This window comes from Actinia tenebrosa, unplaced genomic scaffold (assembly GCF_029948245.1).
Source record: "Actinia tenebrosa isolate PJP-AT-01 unplaced genomic scaffold, QUT_ActTen_1.0 PGA_scaffold1__47_contigs__length_23844297, whole genome shotgun sequence".
NCBI classification, from domain to species: Eukaryota; Metazoa; Cnidaria; class Anthozoa; order Actiniaria; family Actiniidae; genus Actinia; species Actinia tenebrosa.
The window spans coordinates 10761885-10782589 of NW_028292578.1; the positions used below are offsets into that span (position 1 = coordinate 10761885).

General features: G+C 38.5%; 3 protein-coding genes across 6 annotated transcripts; all 3 read left to right on the top strand.

Annotated features, from left to right (window-relative positions):
• The first annotated feature begins 844 nt into the window (after positions 1–844).
• On the top strand, positions 845–13891 carry LOC116295776 (uncharacterized). Of its 4 annotated transcripts, XM_089033192.1 has the most exons (15): positions 845–956; positions 2940–3031; positions 3367–4572; positions 4826–5034; positions 5605–5884; positions 5964–6110; positions 6480–6746; positions 7523–7561; positions 8034–8075; positions 8403–8471; positions 10835–10960; positions 11196–11249; positions 12192–12239; positions 12656–12946; positions 13368–13891. In XM_089033192.1, exons 2-15 carry the CDS (start codon positions 2974–2976, stop codon positions 13463–13465), a joined length of 2934 nt encoding a protein of 977 aa, XP_088889318.1. In that variant the 5' UTR covers positions 845–956; positions 2940–2973; the 3' UTR covers positions 13466–13891. The 4 variants fall into 4 exon arrangements, with proteins under 4 accessions (XP_088889318.1, XP_088889319.1, XP_088889320.1 ...); XM_089033193.1 differs by lacking the exon at positions 8034–8075; XM_089033194.1 differs by lacking the exons at positions 10835–10960; positions 11196–11249; positions 12192–12239; positions 12656–12946; positions 13368–13891 and adding an exon at positions 9024–10118.
• A 528-nt stretch (positions 13892–14419) lies between these two features.
• LOC148909844 (uncharacterized) lies at positions 14420–15223 on the top strand. The gene is made up of 2 exons (XM_089033196.1): positions 14420–14621; positions 14748–15223. The coding sequence occupies exons 1-2, from the start codon at positions 14540–14542 to the stop codon at positions 14993–14995; spliced, it is 330 nt and encodes a 109-aa protein (XP_088889322.1). The 5' UTR covers positions 14420–14539; the 3' UTR covers positions 14996–15223.
• Positions 15224–16256: 1033 nt separating this feature from the next.
• LOC116295799 (cyclic GMP-AMP synthase) lies at positions 16257–20423 on the top strand. Its single transcript, XM_031703734.2, has 3 exons — positions 16257–16323; positions 17214–17562; positions 18790–20423. Exons 2-3 carry the CDS (start codon positions 17236–17238, stop codon positions 20104–20106), a joined length of 1644 nt encoding a protein of 547 aa, XP_031559594.1. The 5' UTR covers positions 16257–16323; positions 17214–17235; the 3' UTR covers positions 20107–20423.
• Positions 20424–20705: the final 282 nt, after the last annotated feature.

The following is a 20705-nucleotide window of genomic DNA, read 5'->3' on the forward strand; positions in this document are numbered from 1 at the left end:
ATGCTCGGAAATGCTTTTCCTACATGGCTGCAAAACATTTAACGAACATCCACTGGACATTCGTAATTTAGACCAGTTTCGGGATTTTGAAAAACGTACGTTTAAATGCTTATAATATGTGAATTTTTTTTTTTTTAACAACATATAATCACTAGTATCATACCCTTTTATAGTATTATGTTATATGCTAGGAGTTTCTTAATACACTTTTTATATTTTGTAGACCCCTTGCAGCACTTTGGAATCAGCTCAATCTGGGGGACAAAACGATAGGTTCCAATTCTCAGGAGATTGGAATTCTTTCGTTTTGTCCCCCACATGGAGCTGCTACGTCACATGCAAGGGGTCTATACCGCAGACATTTTTCTTTTTCTTTTCTTTTAAGCAGGACACACATTGACGACCAGCAACTGTTGTTGAAGTGTTTACCCTGTATAATTCTTTTTAATCATCGTTGTCATCATCATCATCATCATTATCGTTATCATTATCATTATTACTTTATTATTATTATTACAATTGATTTAAAAGATTACTTTTTTAGCTCCAGTTTCAAAATAATCTTATCACGAAGGACAAGTGCTACACTATGGATGTATATATCAGTCAATGATACAAGAGTAACATCAACATTATTAAAAGTCGATAAGGAGTGTAAGTATTTTTACTTTGATATCTTCAAGCAGAGTACTTGAGACTCCAGTAAGATCGTGCTTTTGACTATAAGAGCTTACGTAATTAGACTAAATAAACATAAGTTAATATAGATGCAAATCACACCATATATGGAATGCAGTGACACGGAGGACAAAACAACCAGTTAACTTTCATATTTACTATGCATAGCAAGTAACAAATATCGGTTAACCGTAGATATCTCCAAGACAAAATCTAAAAGAAAAACTGAAAACCTCGAGTTACACGTTTGTCATGTAGAAAAAGATGTTTCTATAAAGGTGGGTGATACCAATTGAAATGGTTTTCGAGGATGTGTTTATTATCATTGAAGTGCCTTGGATTATTTCATTAACCAAATGGTCACCAGAAGTATTTTGACTATCTCTAACCTGTTCTAATTGTTTCGGTAAAAATATCGGTAAAGAATACATGTCATATGTTTATCTGTTTACGTTTAATTTTGATTTGTCTTCTGTCGAAACGAGATGCCTGTAGATAGTGAAAACTAATGTTTAGTCGTCTGAAAACGCCTTTTACTAATTCCATCTTACCTAGTGAAATAATACCAAAGGGTATCGCTACTATGGTTGATAACAACCAAGCCAAGCAAGCTAAACGTAATTCAATTCAAACTGAGTGATGTTTAGAAAAATCGAGTTTGAAAAATGGAAAAAATACACAACCAAGAATTGGTGTGTTTCATTTCAAAATGGAAACGAGGCAAAAAAAAAAGAGCAACCTGTTGTGCTAAGTTATTGACCCTGATCACCATAGGCAGGCCTTGAGAGAATAACCACAAGTTCTTAAATGAACAGTTTCTACTTTATTTCAAACGTAAATCCCTTAAAGCACTAAATCCAAAACAGATGCATATCAGCCAAGTTACATTTAGTGCATATTTTAATATCAAATTTGAAACTGTCGGCCATTATCACGTCCGACCTTCCGAGAACCAACGGTATAAGATGTCATCATGCTAACTTATGTAGATAATGAACAAAAAGTTTTCATGTGATTGATATAGTTTTGGGCAAAAAAGGCAAGTGCATGGTCTTGATGTCGTGTCATATCAACCAACATGGCGGCCTGTTATTCTCATGGGAAGGGATGTATGCCGCCAATAGGCATTTTCCTTGGATGGCAAACAAATCATTTGCCAGAATGGGATACGTACATCAGACTGATAAACACCAAAAGCGATTTTGATCATGCGGCGTGTGGGGGGTTGTGAGGTAATTTATAATGACGTCAAACCCTCGCTGCCACTTTCAACAAGACATGCAAAAGCCGCATTTTACTGAAATCAAAAGATCGGAAGAATGACAAAGGTGTCGACTTTTGTTATATGTCTCATATTCCTTTTCCTTCTTGCCATATAGCTGTATTTCTGATGGTCAGTGAAGATTAAACGTTATAAGTAAGCTAAAGTAATGTCATCCGCTGTAGTTTAAGTTCTTTCTTTCTTTCCTTCCCCTCTTCTTTTTCCTTCTTCTTTTATTTCTCTCTCTCTCTCTCTCTCTCTCTCTCTCTCTCTCTCTCTCTCTCTCTCTCTTTTTGTGGCTTTCATTGAATACCGTCATAAGAGCAACGATAGGTGCCTATGTTGTGCGCTGCTAGTGAGTTAAGCAAGACGTGTAAATGTTTGATTCACATTGTTCGATCCACGGCGAAAAATACGACAAATGAAAATAAAGTGCTTGTTATAAAATCAAACTTAATCTGTCAGTATCAAGGTACACTGACATTTAATGCAAGATAAGTTCCGTGTGCTTTTACCAAACAGGTACCCGTTGCCATTTTTCCAAGTGATTTTGGAGTGTTTGTTACAAAAATCACTCTTGTGACTCTTATATATTAATACTGACATTTCTATGATGGCAACGAGCAACCACGTTTTTTGGCGCAGAATTGTTCTCTTTGAAATCTAAAGGCCTTCCGCATCAATATGAGCCGCGTAGACTGAGAACGTCAGGCTTATATCGACAGAACCATTTATTAGTGGGGGAGTTGCCTTTTATCCTGATATGAAACATAAAAAATAAAGAGTACAGAAAAACAAATTCTTGGGAGATGTTGGTGGGGGACTTCATGATCCTCTACTTTCGTGCAAGGATTTACTTAATTTTCCGCCAAATCTTAGCTATGCTTGACTATTAGAGCTAAGGGTCATAGTCCTCTGTATTAAAAGTTATTAGAGACGAAACATGGAATGATGACTGATAAATGCATATGCTAACTGATTGTTTATTCTCTTTTGTCAGGATATTGCCATGTGAAGAAAACAACATATCTGCAATGAATATTATACTGACCATCTTTATTTGTTTCTTGGGATGCGTATGTAGTTTCCCTGGTGAGAAAAGGAATATAACAGTTTTTTATACTTTATGTAATATGAATATCAATCTTCCATATTATTGATACCATGGACTTCAGGGATTATTTGCTCAGTTTGCGACCAGGGGCTTACTGTTGCAATAATCTCCGCCTCACGCTCCGAGAACACTGAAACTACAAGAGGACCTCTGACACCCAGGCAAGACAGCCTCACTAAGCTCAATATATTACATAATGCGTAACTTTGTTTTGCTTATTTCTATCCTAGATCCCATGTAACGTCGTATTAAAAAAATAACATAATTATGGCAGATATGGAAAAAGTTAAATTTATATAATCATTGTTTATAGCTTCCTCCTTCAGCCCGATAAGAACTCCGTCAAGAAAACTGACAGCAAATGAAAACCACGCGGAAGCAAGCTCTAGTTCAGTGCGTAAACATCTATCTTCGAAACATGTTAACGATAACAACCACCAATACCACAGTAAAACACACAAACGACATCTGAGAAAAAAGAAACAATATATATTAGCTGGTCTTGGAGCAGGCCTTGGAGCAGGTCTTGGAGCAGGTCTTGGAGCAGGCTTAGGAACAGGTCTTACTGGATATACCGGTTATGATTATGGATCATTGGCAGCAAGTAATAACCCTTTAGGGTATGCTACACCAAACGATGCCACCGCGTACGGATATGCTACTGGAACACCTGGAACAAACGCCCTGGGGGGCAGCCTATTAACAAGTGCGACGGGTGGTACTCAGCAAAGACAACATTTATTAGCCGGTTCTTTTACTGGAACAGACGGGCTCAGTAGCTATAGCGACGCCGGGCTAGGTGGCTATAGCAACAATGCAGGGCTGAGTAGCTATGGCAACGGAGCATCTAGCTATAGTCTAAACAATGGAGGGATAGATCCCAATGCGTTATCGAATACCATGGGCGGAGGTTATGAATCAAAATTAACAAATGCTCTAACTAACAGCCTCAGTAACAGCCTCAGTAACAGCCTAAGTAACAGCCTTAGTAACAGCCTCAGTAACAGCCTCAGTAACAGCCTCAGTAACAGCTTAAGTAATGGTTTGAGCAACAGTCCAGTGAATGGATTAAGCGCGTTTAGCTCCTATGGTGCTGGAAGTAATGCCAACTCATATCCAAACCTTAAAGGACTGAATTCACTTGTCTCTTCCAATTACAATTCAGATGGAAAGGATCTTAGTAGTTTAGGTGGAAAGTACACAGCAGAATCTTTAAGTGCAGGACTTGACACTCCAAATGGAATATCAAATATTGCAAACCTTTTGAACAGTGCGTCAACGTCATTCGATACAGACGCACAGAATCAAATACTTACCAGCAATAATAATAATAATAATATAGACCTCAACCATTTTGGTCAGCGCTTTGGCAATCACTTATCTCAGCAGGGAACTCATCACACAGGAGGGCAGTCACCATATACAAGTCAATCCACCCTGGCTGAAGCTCAGGCCTTTGGGAATCAACTTAGTCACTTATCTGGTGGAAAAATCAATCTTGGGAGTCATAGTCATACTAGTAAGTAAGACACTAATGATGAGGAGCTGGTACTGGATTATTGCAATTTTTTGTCAAGGAAATCGGTGAATGATAGTGACTAAAAGCTACCTGATTTTGTATCGATACGTTCAGTTTTGTTGATCAAACAATGCTCGTTTTCTTTCTTCTTTTCTTTCTTTTTTGGTACCTCTAAAGTATAAAGCAGAACGCGATAACACAATTCAAAAGTACGACTATACAAATATTTTCTTGTATTTGTGACATCTTTTAGATTACGGGGGCTTTGGTGACAACATAGACTCCAACAATCTTAATGAGATCGGTCAAATAGCCAGCACAGGTATATCTGATTCTTCATTACAAAGACTGCTTGGTCAACTGATGGCAGGTCAAATGGGACAAGGAGATCACGGTGTATCCAGCCAAAGTCTAGGAAGCCTGCCTACTGATGCAAGTGTATTTGAACAAGGAAACTCAGAGGTGCTTATGTGTAACACTTGTACTATAACTCTCATGTCAATCCCGTTTTTTCATAATGTTTCATGATGATGTTATTCATTTATTTATATCTACACTATTTTAACTTCTGAAGCGCCTGGTTTGTACTAATCTCCTTCACAGCCGCTTTCAGTGTCGTCACGCAACGCTTTCTTTCCTGAGCACTGAGCAGGGAAGAAAGCGTTGCGTGACGACACTGAAAGCGGCTGTGGGGAGACTAGGTTTATACCGGTAGAGTGCAGACAGGAATTAAAAACTTCAAAATACTTCAGTATAACAGACTACAGACGACTATATAGACACTCCATGATGCCCCGTGATCCAAGATGGCCGCTGTATGGTCAAAGTAGTCCATTGATTAAAAGTGCCAAAGTGTTTATTTTGAAGTCGTAATTTTTTAATAGTTGCGCATTGAAAGTGAGTTAAAAAGAGAAAACAAACGATACTGAAGGGTGTAAAATGTTTTCTCACCGTTTCCTACTCCCGTCCCTCCCGCTTCCTCGTCTTATTATTTTTTCCCCTTCACTTTTATCTTTCATCCACTTTTTACAGTCGCCAGAGACATCATTAGAAGATCAACAAGGGTATGCAAACCATCAGCTTTCACCGCTGCTGCATGGACAAACTGTTCACGCTCATGCAAGTGACAAACCAAAGGCTGATTATGAAGGAAATCAGGTTTCCTCTGTTGCCATTCAAAAAGCTATGGACGTCCAGTTGAAAGCAAACAGAGATCACCAAAAGAAGCTCAAAAACCTCAAAGACAAATTGAAAATGCTGAGAGAAAAGTTGCGTAAATTGAAATCGGAATACGAGGGTGATAGCTCTGAAGGTAAGCTGCGTCTGGTAAGATTGACTTCATACATCCCTAATTCCAGTAGTGATATTATACTTCTGCGTCTGTCTATTAGATGAGGACTTGGATTCCCAACTCTCGTCTGAGCTTTCAGAGAAGTCTGAAATGGAAACACTGGATGACTTGAAGAAGGCAACAGAAGATGCTATCAAAGAACTTCAAAAGGAAACTTTGAAAATAGCGAAAGCGAAAGGCTTGAAAGGTTTGAGTATATTTGAACCTTGTATAATTAGCAATTACTCAAAGGCCATGAGGGCAATAGGACTAACTGTTTAGTCAAATCCAACTTGTAGGTCAAATATATAGCTGCAAACGAGTTTTGAATTAAAGTTAAATATCATTTTTGGTTTTCAAAGCTGTCACTTTTCGCTAGAGTAGGATATAACTTATAGCCTAGTAGTAGCTCATCCAATCAAAACGCAGCACTGATGATGCACCGCTAGTTGGATTTGACTAATATTTATTATAGTATTTATTAGAGTCACCTGACCTTTTAGTGCGAAAGGTCTGCTATACATGATATGCTACCCTGAAGACATATTAATAATTAAATTGCGCATCTTCATTAAAGGATCAAAGAAGTTGATATTTATTCACAAGTTTCCTGAGTCTAACTCGCATCCAGATGTTACTGGCAGAAAGAAGGGAAACAAAATCGGAGATCTAGGAACGGACCTATTAGAGCTTATTGAGGACGAGAACACAGGGAATCAACAACAGGCGTCAGGAAGGCATGATGGAACAGCACCTCGTAAACAGGATGACACACAGTCGTTAACGAATCTAGAAAAACAGGCTGAACAGGAAGTGAACTTTCTGACGAATAAAAGCCCTAAAGGTACAGTACTTTAATATCTCTTCTCGGACTTAATAACTCTCAATAATATCTACATTACTACAATGAGCTAGCCTACCTAGATAGTCGGGAAAATGCGGTCCTTATCAATTCAGTGCTTAGCATTCAGTATACTGCGCCTTAGTTTTCCCGATAAAAAAATGATGCAGAGAATATATGATTATGATCATTATGATTATGATTATAATATTTATATAGCGCTCTTTTCCATATGGATATGTTCGAAGGCGCTTTACAATGATTTATGAATGAGAGATGGTTAGTATGAGGTGTAGGCACTGAGGGTGGTCACTACCAGGGTTTCTTTACATCCTCAGTGATTCTTTTACGTCCCTCCGATATTGGTTAGTAATGATGAAGTGTGGAGAGACGGGACCGCCATTTAAAGTGGTCATCCCAGCCACTTGAAAGTCATGTAATTACAAAGGCAGCACTTTCTCCTCAGTTATCTTAAGACCCTGAGTGGTGGTCCGGCCTGGACTCGAACCACGACCTCCCGCACGAAAGTCTGATGCTCAACCAACTGAGCCAACCGGTTGAAGAATAACAAGATACGATATCTTGTCTTTAATCAAACTCCTAAAAAGTCTTGATTACAGTGATCCATAAATTCCTTTTTTTTTTTTTTTTTTTTTGCTCTCCTCTTGATTTGAAACTTCTTATCCTCGCAGAGATGAAAATATATCTTTGAGCATCCATAACGAGGATGGTTACACGAAGCCAAGAGTCGGTCGTAATCACTTTGTTTTTAATTCTAGTTATTAGAAAGCATCCACATCCTAAAGGGCATACACCTGGTAAGCATGTCAGTGCATGGATTACTCAGTTTTCACTCTAGTAGAAACTTGTCTAGATCAGTTTGGTGTGGCTATCTTTTTTGTGAATTATCAGTCAAGTTACAGTCCCTCAATTAATTCAACATTTGTATTCGGGGCATTTTCTTTAAGAAGAATAAGAAGAAAAAAAACTTTACAGCTTTCAATATCAGTGCCCAATTCTCTGGTCGTATGAGTATTTTAGTGAAAGTTGGCCCAAACGTAAAATTATTATACGTATTGGGAGGGGGGGGGGGGGGGGGCGATTGAAATGATCGTTCATTGACATTGTGCCGTTCTTGCGCGAGCTATTGCTCACAAAAAGTGTCGGGTATAGATTATCATCACTAATGTAGAATGTGCTGTACCTATGATAACCATATGTAGTTTTCTATGGTACTTCATTCGACTCATTGCTATCATTTGTTTGTTTATTCCTTTGATCAATCAAAAGCCCACAATACGTTAAATCCCGGACTTCACATTCACATCCCAGGTATAGATTGTTTTTAATTCCTCGTGCATGCTTGCTGATGCATGGTAAAGAACTGGCAATCATGTTCCTGGCGATCTTGCCGAAGTACGATCGTTTTGTACTTCATCAACATTGCTTGTAACAAATCGCGTACTTTAACATGGCTCGCAGCATCGATTGCCTGCAATATTGCGCGCAATAGTGGACCGCGTTTGTCCGTTAGTCTTCCGTTGCTTTATTGTTGCATTGTCATCAATGTTCATCATTGGCGGCCTGATATATCTATAATTATCCTAATCAATAAATGATCAGTACAAAGTTAATTTCTTATAATTTTCTCCCCTTAAGAACCAGTCGACGAGGGAGACAATTATTTCCAAATCAAAAAACCAAAGCTGACAACTTTAAACGCTGCAGGTAAGTAAATATTCTGATTATCACACTCGTCTATATGAACTGACGTGCAAATGCTTTGGATTACCTCTTTGGATTATTTATTGTACGTTGCTTGAATTCCCTGTATCATTTGACTTATACAGTAGTTTGAGGACGTTCAGGGATATATAGTCCCTGTATAGTCTCTCTATATAGTCTCCCTGTATTGTCTATGCGTAGATCATTACTCATCTTATATAAAGTTTATATTTAACAACTACCCCTCCCCTTGGGGGCGCTCTTTTGTGAGGCACTCCACACGCACTATCACTACCTTCCATTACGACATAGAACATACAACACTCAATTAACATTATTGATTTTTACGAGTCGCGATGGAGGAAACCCGTGTAATGTACCAAAAAATGTACCATTTTCCCGCTGAGTCACACGCGTACGCGTTTCATTTTTAGACTCTTTTCCGGCACATGCACAATTTGAGGAGGGGGGGGGGGGGGGGCAGTAGTCCGCTCGCTACGCCCCTAGATCGGATGGATATCTGTGTCTAATCGCAATTTCTCTTACGTATTACAGTGAGAAATCTTTCACGTGTCTTGTCAACTCGCACGGATATAGTTAAGAACACAACGAAGAATAACAACCCCAAAAACAGTTGAAACAGCGACACCAACGAGGAACGAAAATATTATCGTTACAAGACGACAAAAAGACTACAACTTAACCAGACAAGTGTATCTTGTTACGAGTATGAACTATGAAAAGGGAACATGGATCTAACCTATAGGAGCATCCGACCACTACTATTCTATCATGCTTATCATAGTATATAATAATATAGCACTATTAAGGTGGTAAAGACTGAGTGTTCTTCTTACAACTGTAAACAGTTCTCCTTGTACTGACTGTAAAAAGAACGAGAAATTAATGATCACCACTACACGTAGTGAAGCTGAGGACGTAACAAAATACTAACACCAGTAGTGATGATATCGAATAGAAATGCTAACTTTGTACAGCAGTACAAGTGCTTTACCAATTGCGCATGCCTAGTAAGGCCACCCCTCGCAAAAGTTTATAAACCTATGGATATGGTAATGATAAAAGGGTACATTTTACACCGTGAAAAGATGAAAAAACTTACTTACGACTTTTTAGTCAGTTTTTTTCATCTTTTCACGGTGTAAAATGTATCCTTTTATCATTACTGTTTCTTTAGAAACACCGACGCAGCTTACACTAGTTTTTAGCTAGTTATCTCTTCTTATGGATATGGAAGTAAACTCGATCTAAAGATGAAACGTATATGCGTGTTTAGTATAAACCTACTATTGGTCTATCACGAATCCTGCACTCTTATTGGTTGAGCTAATAGTGTTCTATTAGTGATAAACCACTAGTAGCGAAAAGTAACGGTTTTGAAAACCAAAACGACAATAGAAATAGATTATTTCAACCTAGTTTCAAAATATTCATTTTTGAACCAATCAGCAGGTTTATTCTAAAACAATTACAATCTCTTGCCCTCATGGTACCGAATCTTAGACCGACCATTCGGGCTGCGGGTCTAATCGTTAGATATTGACAGAAAAAGGATGCATGATTCCCCCCTCCACGAAGCCCTTTTTAGAAATCTTCATCATAGTAATAAATAAAAATTGTTTGAAAATCTCTTGGATGGCTTGGCGAAGGAGTCTCTTTGTTTAGTCTTTTTTTAATCAGTTTTAAAGAACTCCTTAAACTTGAGGTCCGGTTAGCACCTAAAATCTAGGGTTATTAAAACAAACTATCACACGGAAAATGATGATTTTATTAAGTTTCCGGCTGATTAGAAAGGATTTAAAATCACGAACCTTTGATGGCATTATGCTTCAGTACGTAGCTCAAGCCACTTCTTTTAAACGATTTCAGCTCAAAATATCACATTAGAGCAGCTTTGAATCAAATATTGTAAAAATACTGTTTGAGGTAGAATAACCGGCATATGTTCGTCTAACCAGCCTCAGCAAAGCTCCGAGGGGTAACTCTTTTTAATCTATTAATTGATTGATTTATTATTAATATTATTAATATTATTAATATATCCCGTTGGATATTAATGGATTAAACTGATTATTGTACTTGACGACGCGATGGTCGCATATGCAGTCGACACACACATGGAAAAAAAACTTATGATGATTGCTGATCGATCTCCCCCCCTCCCCCCTCCCCCCTCCCCTCCCCCTCCCCCTCCCCCCTCCCCCTCCCCCTCCCCCCTCCCCCCTCCCCCACCAGATCAATCTCACTTGTATCGTTGTGGATATCTACGAGCACGTTTACTCATAAATTTGTAATTCCGAATGAAGAACGAAATGACTAAACGCTTTTACAACATTTTTTTTCAGGCAAAATATACTCACGGTTAAAATACAAACCGAGAATAAAATTATTGTTAACTAAGAAACAACGAGATGGTCAGCGAAAAGGTATTCATCCACAGGGCTTGGATGGTATAGAACAACTTCTTCCAGGTAAACATTACTTTTTCTTTTTTACTTGGGCACGTAAAGAGACCTCACGTCATTAACATCAGTAAATTACGTTGTTTTATACGACGTGTTTAAGTAGCAATTGTATTCAGTAGGTTACTATTAATGTTATTGGATACACTAACAGAGTCGTGGTTATTGTCATACACAGTCTTAATGTTTATTTCTAATAACGATACGTTTTCGTTGTGGTTACTGCTTTCTATTTTTTTCATAGTCCAATTGCAAAGTCACGTCAACCAAAATCCCCAACGGCATGATGCTATAAAAGGTATGTAGCCACATGTGTATGTAGCCACTTCACGCATGTAACCACTTCACGCATGTAACCCCTTCACGCATGCAACCCCTTCACGCATGTAACCCCTTCACGCATGTAACCCCTTCACGCATGCAACCCCTTCACGCATGCAACCCCTTCACGCATGTAACACTTAACGCATGTAACCACTTAACGCATGTAACCCCTTCACGCATGCAAACCCTTCACGCATGTAGCCACTTCACGCATGTAACCACTTAACGCATGTAACCCCGTCACGCATGTAACCACTTCACGAATGTAACCACTTCACGAATGTAACCACTTCACGCATCTAACCACTTCACGCATGTAACCCCGTCACGCATGTAACCACTTCACGAATGTAACCACTTCACGAATGTAACCCCTTCACGCATGTAACCACTTCACGCATGTAACCACTTCACGCATGTAACCCCGTCACGCATGTAACCACTTCACGCATGTAGCCACTTCACGAATGTAACCACTTCACGAATGTAACCACTTAACGCATGTAGCCACTTCACGCATGTAACCCCGTCACGCATGTAGCCACCTCACGTATGTAACCACTTAAGTATCAAACATATCCTTTTTGCTCTTTCTCTTTTCTTGTCTTCTTGATACACCCATAGCCGGTTGACACATCGCAGAATAATAAAGGCGCTGTCGTGTGTTCAAGATGATACTAAAAACGTAGAATTAAGCTGACATTAGGCTTCCAGATAATGAAGCGGTATTTAGTAGGGGGTACCTAGCAATTTGTTATCACGACAAACTGATAAGTTATGCATCTAAGGGTCGGGGGTGGGGTGGGGTGTGTTTCCCCTTAATCCCTCCTCTAAGTTCGCCCCTGAGTGGATCCTCTGTGTTCGTGGTTCAATTCATTCTTATTTAATAAAATTTAGCTACTGTTCTTTTTCAAAGGTACCAGTTACAATATCACTTCCAAGAAATATCGAAAGCATTCACTTGGTACGTAAGAAGAAACTATTTTCTGCTTAGTTTTCCTTTGCGCGGTAAAGAGGATAACACGAAGCAAAGTTCCTAGAATATCCTCTTCGATGAACTTGCTCTTGCTCTTGTTTTGGGTGCTGACCATTTAAAACCACTCCATCCGGTTGGAAATTCCTTTGCTAATAAAGGAATAAACAGATAAACAAATACATAAAAATAAACAAAAACGGGAAACTTTGACTTCCGACAATTGGTATACGGAGAAGAGCGGGAAAAGTGAATTACCTCTATCGGAAGACCGAGTTTTCCATTTGTTTTTCCAATCAGAATTTCCGGTTTTTCCGGGTAAAGCGTTTTCCACCAAAGCGTTTATTGACCGAAAGTCCTGAAATTATTTTTGTGGTTTAGTCCAATTCGTTTGGTGTTATCTTTAGGATTTTTCAGCATCGGCTGTTGGAGAGACCAGCCAGAGAGAGCTTTACCAAGTCTTGAGGGAATATTTCCTATTTTGGATGGAAACGATTACATGCATAGGAAATATGCCATACGAAAATGCGCTCAGGTTGCACGAGTACAAGGTTTCTACGGCTTTGCCATCGAAAATGGCGGCCATTGTTTGGGTGGTAAGAATATCCTGCAGACTTATTCCATGTATGGGCCATCACGTGCTTGCAGACAAGATGGAAAAGGCGGGCCCTGGAGTATGGAGGTTTATAAATTCACAAGTAAGTTTTCTTCCAATAGTCAGTATCTATCAAATCCTACACTCAGTGCAGCTACACTCAAACGTCAAATATCGCACGAGAAAGCCTTGAAAGAGTACAAATATCCCGCATTATTTCAACTCTAAGTTATATTGTGAAGCTAGTTAAATTAGAAACCGCGCGAAAACTACTTTCTCAAAAAAAAACCATGGATTTTGGAGTACTGTAAATATGTACCACGTTATCCTTTTCAACCAATGATAGCGCGTACGCGTTGGGTTATAAAGTTGTAGTTTCGAAGCAGCCATAATAATTTTTGCGAATGGCTATTTTTCGCACTTTGCATTTAAAGTAACTCTATTTATTATTGCGCATATTTTTTTTATGTTCAAACTTGTTCAGTGAACGTACAATATACATATTATTATTATTTTTTCCATAGCAACATCAATAAATCCAAAGAGCCGCAGAGGTGATATAATACGAGCTGTATGGCTGGACGATGTCAAAGACATCTTCTTCAAAGGTTCAAAGCCGTGAAAGAAAACTGAGAAACCTTGAGAATAGCACCACAACAAAGTAACTTTCTACAAAAGTGGAATGATAGATACATTGGGCATTAACTGTATTATATCGGGATCTGCTTCAGATACACTTGTCTACACCCTTCCACTTTAAATTACTTTTACAGAACAATTAATATCGGGACACAAATAGATATATGACGGTATGAAATATGTTTATAAAAATGGTATTTTCAGCCGGTAGTTCAACGAGAATTCAGTAACAATGACACCATTCATTAGTGTATGGAAGGAATATTTCGGCTCATCATCGGGGGTTGTCAATTCACTTTCATACCACAGTTTATAGTTAGTTAAAAAATAATAATTTAGTCCTTCTTCGTGGTCACTACAAAGTATTGATTCTTCATTATATTAAAACTTATATTGTTAGTTTTGTAAAGTCGTGTTTGGAGTGGTCAATGTTTTTTTACCTATAAAGCTTTGTTTTTGTTATTCATTCATTCACTCACTTACTCACTCACTCACTCACTCACTCACTCACTCACTCACTAACTAACTCACCCATTCATTCATTCTTTCATTCATTCATTTATTCATTTCATAAATACCATCGACCGTTTTTCGTTTACTAACTATAATATAGACTCGCCAGTTTAAATCTTCGCCGTATGCTCAAGGCATGGTTTTAGCAAATTAAATGGGATCAAAAACAGCGAGCTCAAGACGTGTTAGATAACATATGCGGCAGCTAGCTACTGTGATTAATTATCCCCATGATCCTGTTCGGTCTAGGCGCGTAGGGATAAAGCCGATCAAACGACAACGTTTAGTCAAAGGACTGTAGTCCTTTCACTCATTGATCAAGGCATTGATCTATATAACCAACCACAGGCCGATATTACGGGTACCATTCCAAATACCTGCCACGGCGCTATATGCATGACTGCCATTTTAAAAGCAAAATAAAATAACAGCAAACTATGATGATAGTTGTTCCGTCAGGTTGACGGCGTCGATAACGAAATGGATTTCTGCTGATATCAGTTTACTCTACACGTCCACTATATCACTGGGAATTTATAAAGCGATGTTTTACATGAAATATGAATATTCTTTCCGAACGTTGGTTCTTGTTCTTCTTGTTATAGGTCTTGTAGAAGAAAGCAGCGGTGAGTTGAAAAACCATCATATCAAATATCACATTTTGTCTTTACGTCGTGACATACCGATTATGGCACACAAGAAGGCAGCCCTTGTTCGTAAAATCTAAAAAATGTTATTCCAATGTATTTCAGCCTGCCATAAATGTGAATGTGATCCCAATGGTGCCTTGTCATCATGTCAGAGCGGTCACTGTACGCCAAACCATCAGTATCTCGCTGAACCAACAAAGTGTGACATCACTGGCAGGAAGTGTTGCAGGATGATGTGCCAGGGCGAAGGATCGATGTGCATGCCAGCTACAAAACCCTGCATGAAAGGACACACTGCAAGAAATATTAATAGCTGTAAAGTGGGATTTAAATGTTGTGTTCTTGTTTGAAAGTTAAAGGTCGTGTTAAAATGGATTTTCACAAACTCATTAATAATTTATAAGCTCAACAACCAATCAGGACATCGTATTTGGTCAGGTTGATGAGTCTTGATACCGGATCAAAGAGACGCAAGTGAAAAACGTCTGCGCATTCTCTGAATCCGTAAATTAGGCAAAACATTTGTAAATTTGACTTTCAAACATGCCTGATAAATTGGACTTCACAAAATGCCAAAAGGCTTAGTGTTCATTGTGTTTGTGGATACAGTATCTTGGTCTCGTAAAAGTATACTCAGCTCGAACTCTTTATGATAGCCAATTGGAGTCCAGAGGAAGATCTATATGACATTTTCTACAAATTATTGGATAAATCCCGGGTTAAATAGAGAGAAAGATTAAATTCCTTAAGGCCGGATTAGATGGTACGAATTTCGCCTACAACTATCGTATACAACACGCTCGCGTCTGTCGTAGGCGAGTTGTAGGCTTGATTTACACGCTACGACTCGAGTTGTAGGATGGCGCGAGCGTGTTGTATACGATAGTTGTAGGCGAAAATCGTACCGTCTAAACCGGCCTTTAAAGACCCATTGCCACTTACCGTGATGCACCGCGGTCACAGATGAATTCCGCGGTCCATGAAATTCGAAGATTCATATATTGAATAATAACTTCATATTAAATCCTTTTCCGACATAGCACTAAGTCACAATAATGATTCTTTTACATTCTTTTAAGAGTTTATTCAAAAGGTTAGAATTTGACTACCACGTACCAAAATGCTTCGCGGATTTTCTTTCTTATTCAAATTTGTATTTCCGCGTGAGAATAGCACGGTGGCCAAGAGGTGCGATATACACAGCCACAAGTCCAAATCCAAGAAAACGAATATAATTAGTTGTTGAATATTGTACTCAGTAAAGTGCTGCGAGTATCGGTGTGGAATGAAATCTGAGGGATTTTGGGTTTTGTTGCACGTGATTTTTGATCTATGTCATTTATTTCAAGGGTAGTAATATTCCTGATTTGTACCTCATTAACAGTTGGAAACTTGTCGTATTTCTTCGGCCTACGGAGGACCTCGTGCATTCATTCATCAGCTTCTCGGTTTCGAACCCCGATTTGTTCTCTCGTCCGCAGGCTACTTCATCAATTTATTCTCCAGAAAGTAATTGGGATTTCTGCGTTGAAATGATATGGCAGAGACTCTATATGTGATTTGCGTGACAAATTTAAGTATTACGTCATCTGTTTCTATTTCCTGGAATTACAGAGAGCCCACGGAAAATAACATCTTACTTCTTTTTGTCTTCTGTCTGTGATATTTGTTTCGTAAAGTAAGTATCTATCATTATTATTATGATCTGTACAGCCAAATAGATCTCTCGAGTATAGTATATTGCGACCTATTTGGCTGTACAGATCATAATAATAACACATAGTGAAAACGTTACTTTAGTTTTCTACGAAAACATATGTGTTCTATAGTTTTCATTCTATATAGATCACACGTATATATTGATTCAGATCATGCTTGTTGAAGCATCCATTCTAAAAGAGTCGGGTGCTTTTGAGCTCGATTTTGTTTTATAAGAACTGGCCGACATTTGGAGACAGAAAACCATCCTTAATTTAACATCATTGGGGTTGAAAGGATGCTGTTCAGTCGCGTACAAAGAAACATAATCATATTGAACTAGAACTGAAATTGTTGTACATTTTTAGCCAAAATTCCAAATTGAAATCACTCTATTTCGTGAGAAGTTCTGATAAACTTGGATTATGTTCGGCAATTGGACATATACGAAATCACCAAAACATGATGGTAATCGAACACAATCGAACGTTCAATAATCGAATGATTCTTGAATCGAACCGTATCGAAATTAATCGAACTCGCCAAAACGTCCCATTGTGTCCGATTGCCGAAACAATTATAAAAGAATCAAGCGATCGAAGTTCGGCGGTACTGTTCGATTTAGTTCGATTTGGTTCAATGGGTCAAGTGCCGGCATTCGTCATTTGAAACTTGTCCTCTACCCCACTGTTTGCATTTGCCAATAGATGTTTTGCACCTTTACGTAAGCCCATAATACAGCTTGGGCTGCCTGTGGTAATGTGGCAAAAAAATAAAATCCCTTTGCTGTTAGAAATTAAATTCTCTCTCATGTACAACGGTTGTAACCATTAATTTTTTCATTCATGTTGTACTAATTCTTTTTTAAAGGTAATTATCCGCAGCTTATAAAATGTCTGACGGTCTCGACTTTCTTTGTGCTGACGACAGTTATAGCGATGACTGTGATACAGATAACAACAGTGTTGATATTGAGGATGAGTGTGCTGACGACAATGGTGGCGATGAATGTGATACAGATAACAACAGTGTTGATATTGAGGATGAGTTTGCTGACGACAATGATGGTGATGAATGTGATACAGATAACAACAGTGTTGATATTGATGAAGATATTGATGATGGGGAAAATTACTTCATTTTTGGCGACGAATGTGACCTTTCTAGCAATGATTCCCAAGACATCTATGATGGTGATGGTTATTACGAATGTATAAAAGTAAGTGTGGGTGTTGTGCTACCAATCAGTTGAGTTCATAGGAACATTAGAGGGTTTCCTATGCTTGCGAAACAAACAAACAAACAAACAAACAATTACTACTCATTTAGTTTTTTGAAATTACTTAGAAGGCTACAAGTACTCAAACTTAATGGAAGACTATTCCATAGTTTGACTCCGCTGTAAGAGAGGCTTCGCTTCAAGGACTTAGAATGGGGTAGGGGGACTTTAAGTTTGAATCAGAACCGCGTAAGCCATGGCTGTGGACCTCGTTGGTTTTATTAAGAAGATTTTTTAAGAGGCACGGTTTATTTCCTTCTATAATTTTATGGATTAAAATAACTTTATGAATTAGTCTCCTTCTATTTTCGAGATCAGACCAGCCAAGACTTGAACGGATTTCTGCAGATCTGATCTCATAGCCAGAATATATAGTAATTATGCGAGCAGCCCTGTTTTGAAGTTTCTGGAGTTTACTCTTCAGGACCAGCCCACAATTTCCCCATAAGCTAAAACAATAATCAAAACCAACGACTGGAGTTATACAGAGAAACAAGTTGAGGAATTGGTAAAATAGCTCTAAATGTACGCAGCTTCTGTAATCCCTTAATGACTTTTGGAGTGATAATATTATTTATATGATTCTCCCAACTTAAACCCAGGAGTTTTGCTCTGGTGACATGCTCAATACTTTTACCACCAATACTTATGTTTGGACTTCGTACAAGCCGATTTAATTTATAGATAGAGGCCAATAACATAAATTCGGTTTTACTTTGTTGGCCCTAAGCCACAAGCTTAGATTTTCAGCGGCATCAATACCTGAAAGATCCTCTAACTCACTCGTATTATACATTGGCAGTAGCAGTAATGTGCGTGTCGTCGGGAAGATCATTAATATATATCAGGGGCCTAAAAGAGACCCTTGAGGTACACCTGACTCAACAGCCTTGAACTGCAAAAAAGTATTATTTACCACGCAACATTGACCTTTATTGTTTAGATATGAAGAGAACATTTCAAGGGATTTGTACTGAATATAACAGAGAGTGAGGAAGGTAAAGAGGGAAGAAGGAAGGAAGGAAAGAAAGGAAGGAAGGGAAAAAATTATAGAAACAAAGAAAATAAAGTTTAAGGTTTCAAATTTTCTGACTTGCCCTAATGATCTGAAAGGCTGAAAAGAGCATTGTGCAAGACTAACAACATCAATTCTTTTATTCTGTAAAGGGTTTGACGAAAGCCAAGAAAAAGATGGAGCAAAAAGAAGACAGCACAGCGAAATCTGGTTCTCGGAAAAGAAACCGAAAATCCAAAGAGTCCGCCAGGCCATACAAAAAACGAAAAGTCGAATCGAAGTCAAAAGTATCTCAGAAATATATAAAGAAGTCGAGAAAAAACAAAGAATTCTTGGACAGAAACAAATTTTCTAACAAAAACCGAAAGAAAAGGTCGCAAGTGCAAATAAGTCCAAGTGCAATAAGGACGTTTTCTGCGAAATTTGTAAAAATTTCTAAAGATAGAATGAAATGGGCGAGAAAAATGGCTAATATTCATATCGAGTTCATTCGTAAATATTGCAAAACACATGCCAGTGAAATATTTAGTCACTTTGAATTTACGGGTAGCTTTTACGAGCACTTGAAGACTGAGGATGCTGATGAATTGGATATTCTTGTTGCTCTTGACACAAAGAACAATGCCGATTTGATGGTAGAGGAAGTCGATGGCGTTCCTGGTTATGCTCTAATCAAAGTGACAAAGAAATCCAGCAAGTATTGGCGCTTCGTCGACAATAAGAGGTACGTCGACCCAACGCAGATCAGAAGTTGGTTTTTTGGTCTTGTTCAAAAAGCAGTCAACCAATATGACAAAGATAAGCAAGAAAAAGACCCAGAATTAAAGCCTTCAGAAAATGGCCCTGCAACTAAGCTTCTTATTGACGATAAGGAAGCCAAAAAGAAACTAGAGGTAGATCTTGTACCTGCATTTCTTTTTAAACCAAAGAAAGACCGCTTGAGAGCTGCCCCTGTTAAAGGAATACGCTACGTGGCTAAGCCACCTGAGGATATAAAGGTCGATGAATTGAAAAGGGGAATGCTATGGAGGCAATCTTTCTCTCTTGAGGAGAAAAAGGAAATGGAAAAAATGGACAAGGAAGACCAGGGCTGTCGGCACGAGATAGTCAAAGTTATTAAGACCATCGTAAAAAACGATGGTCCGCCTCTCAACATCCTCTCGTCCTACCACATAAAAACTGCATTTCTTCACTACAACTTCGATAAAGATCACCAGAACCTTAAATGGAGCCGCAAACACCTGCCAGAAAGATTCCTGGGGCTGATGGACTACCTGAAACAGAAAATAAGCGAGAGAAATCTTAGTCATTTTTTTATTAAGAAGTTGAACCTACTCGAGCAGTTCAGTTTTCCTACCCTTCATAACATAGAAAATCGTTTATCGAAGCTAATTAGTAATGAGAAAGAATTAAAGAAAGTATTGAAGCAGCTTGACAACAAAACCAGGAGATATAAAAAACGTTCGTAAGGGTAAGCGCAAATGACTCAAGTGACGATGGCCGAATATAAATTAAAGACACTGTCTTTAAAATATGGTTATTGAGCAACTCATGAAAATTGAACGAAAAGTGTGACAGCTTTTCTCAAAGACACGTACATGGTGACCTTCTGACTTGATGCATGGCGTATAGAAATTAGTTATAATGATTAAAACTGTGGACACAATATACTTGCCAAGGCACATATAGGAACTATAAGGTGTAAGTCCATGACAATAGTGGGAAAACAACATACAATGTCTATAACGTATAAGGAAAGCAACTACAATAGTATACAAAAAAGTAATTGCTGCATAACTCTTTTTGAACATGTATGCAAATCAACAATTAGAGAAGAATAAGCAGCAGTTAGGCGGAAGCGCGAATTGCCGGCATTGTCAAAAATCACAAGTCGAGAAACACCAGCCTTCCCCGGGGTTTTGGAGGTCGGTAACCCGCCCTACAGGGGGTCTTGCGCGATCCGCATGCAGCGCGAAATGTGCCTAACTGCTGCTCTGTTGGGTACTGCAAACGGAGGTTAAAATATTTGTCGGATATACGATGCATGAATGTAAGAAGTTCACCAATG

Coding starts and splice junctions, on each gene's coding strand:
- LOC116295776 (XM_089033192.1), top strand. CDS start 2,974: ATGAATATTATACTGACCATCTTTATTTGTTTCTTGGGATGCGTATGT. Junction 4,573..4,825: donor TGGGAGTCATAGTCATACTA/GTAAGTAAGACA, acceptor GACATCTTTTAG/ATTACGGGGGCTTTGGTGAC. Junction 5,035..5,604: donor TTGAACAAGGAAACTCAGAG/GTGCTTATGTGT, acceptor CACTTTTTACAG/TCGCCAGAGACATCATTAGA.
- LOC148909844 (XM_089033196.1), top strand. CDS start 14,540: ATGTTTTACATGAAATATGAATATTCTTTCCGAACGTTGGTTCTTGTT. Junction 14,622..14,747: donor TCTTGTAGAAGAAAGCAGCG/GTGAGTTGAAAA, acceptor AATGTATTTCAG/CCTGCCATAAATGTGAATGT.
- LOC116295799 (XM_031703734.2), top strand. CDS start 17,236: ATGTCTGACGGTCTCGACTTTCTTTGTGCTGACGACAGTTATAGCGAT. Junction 17,563..18,789: donor GTTATTACGAATGTATAAAA/GTAAGTGTGGGT, acceptor TATTCTGTAAAG/GGTTTGACGAAAGCCAAGAA.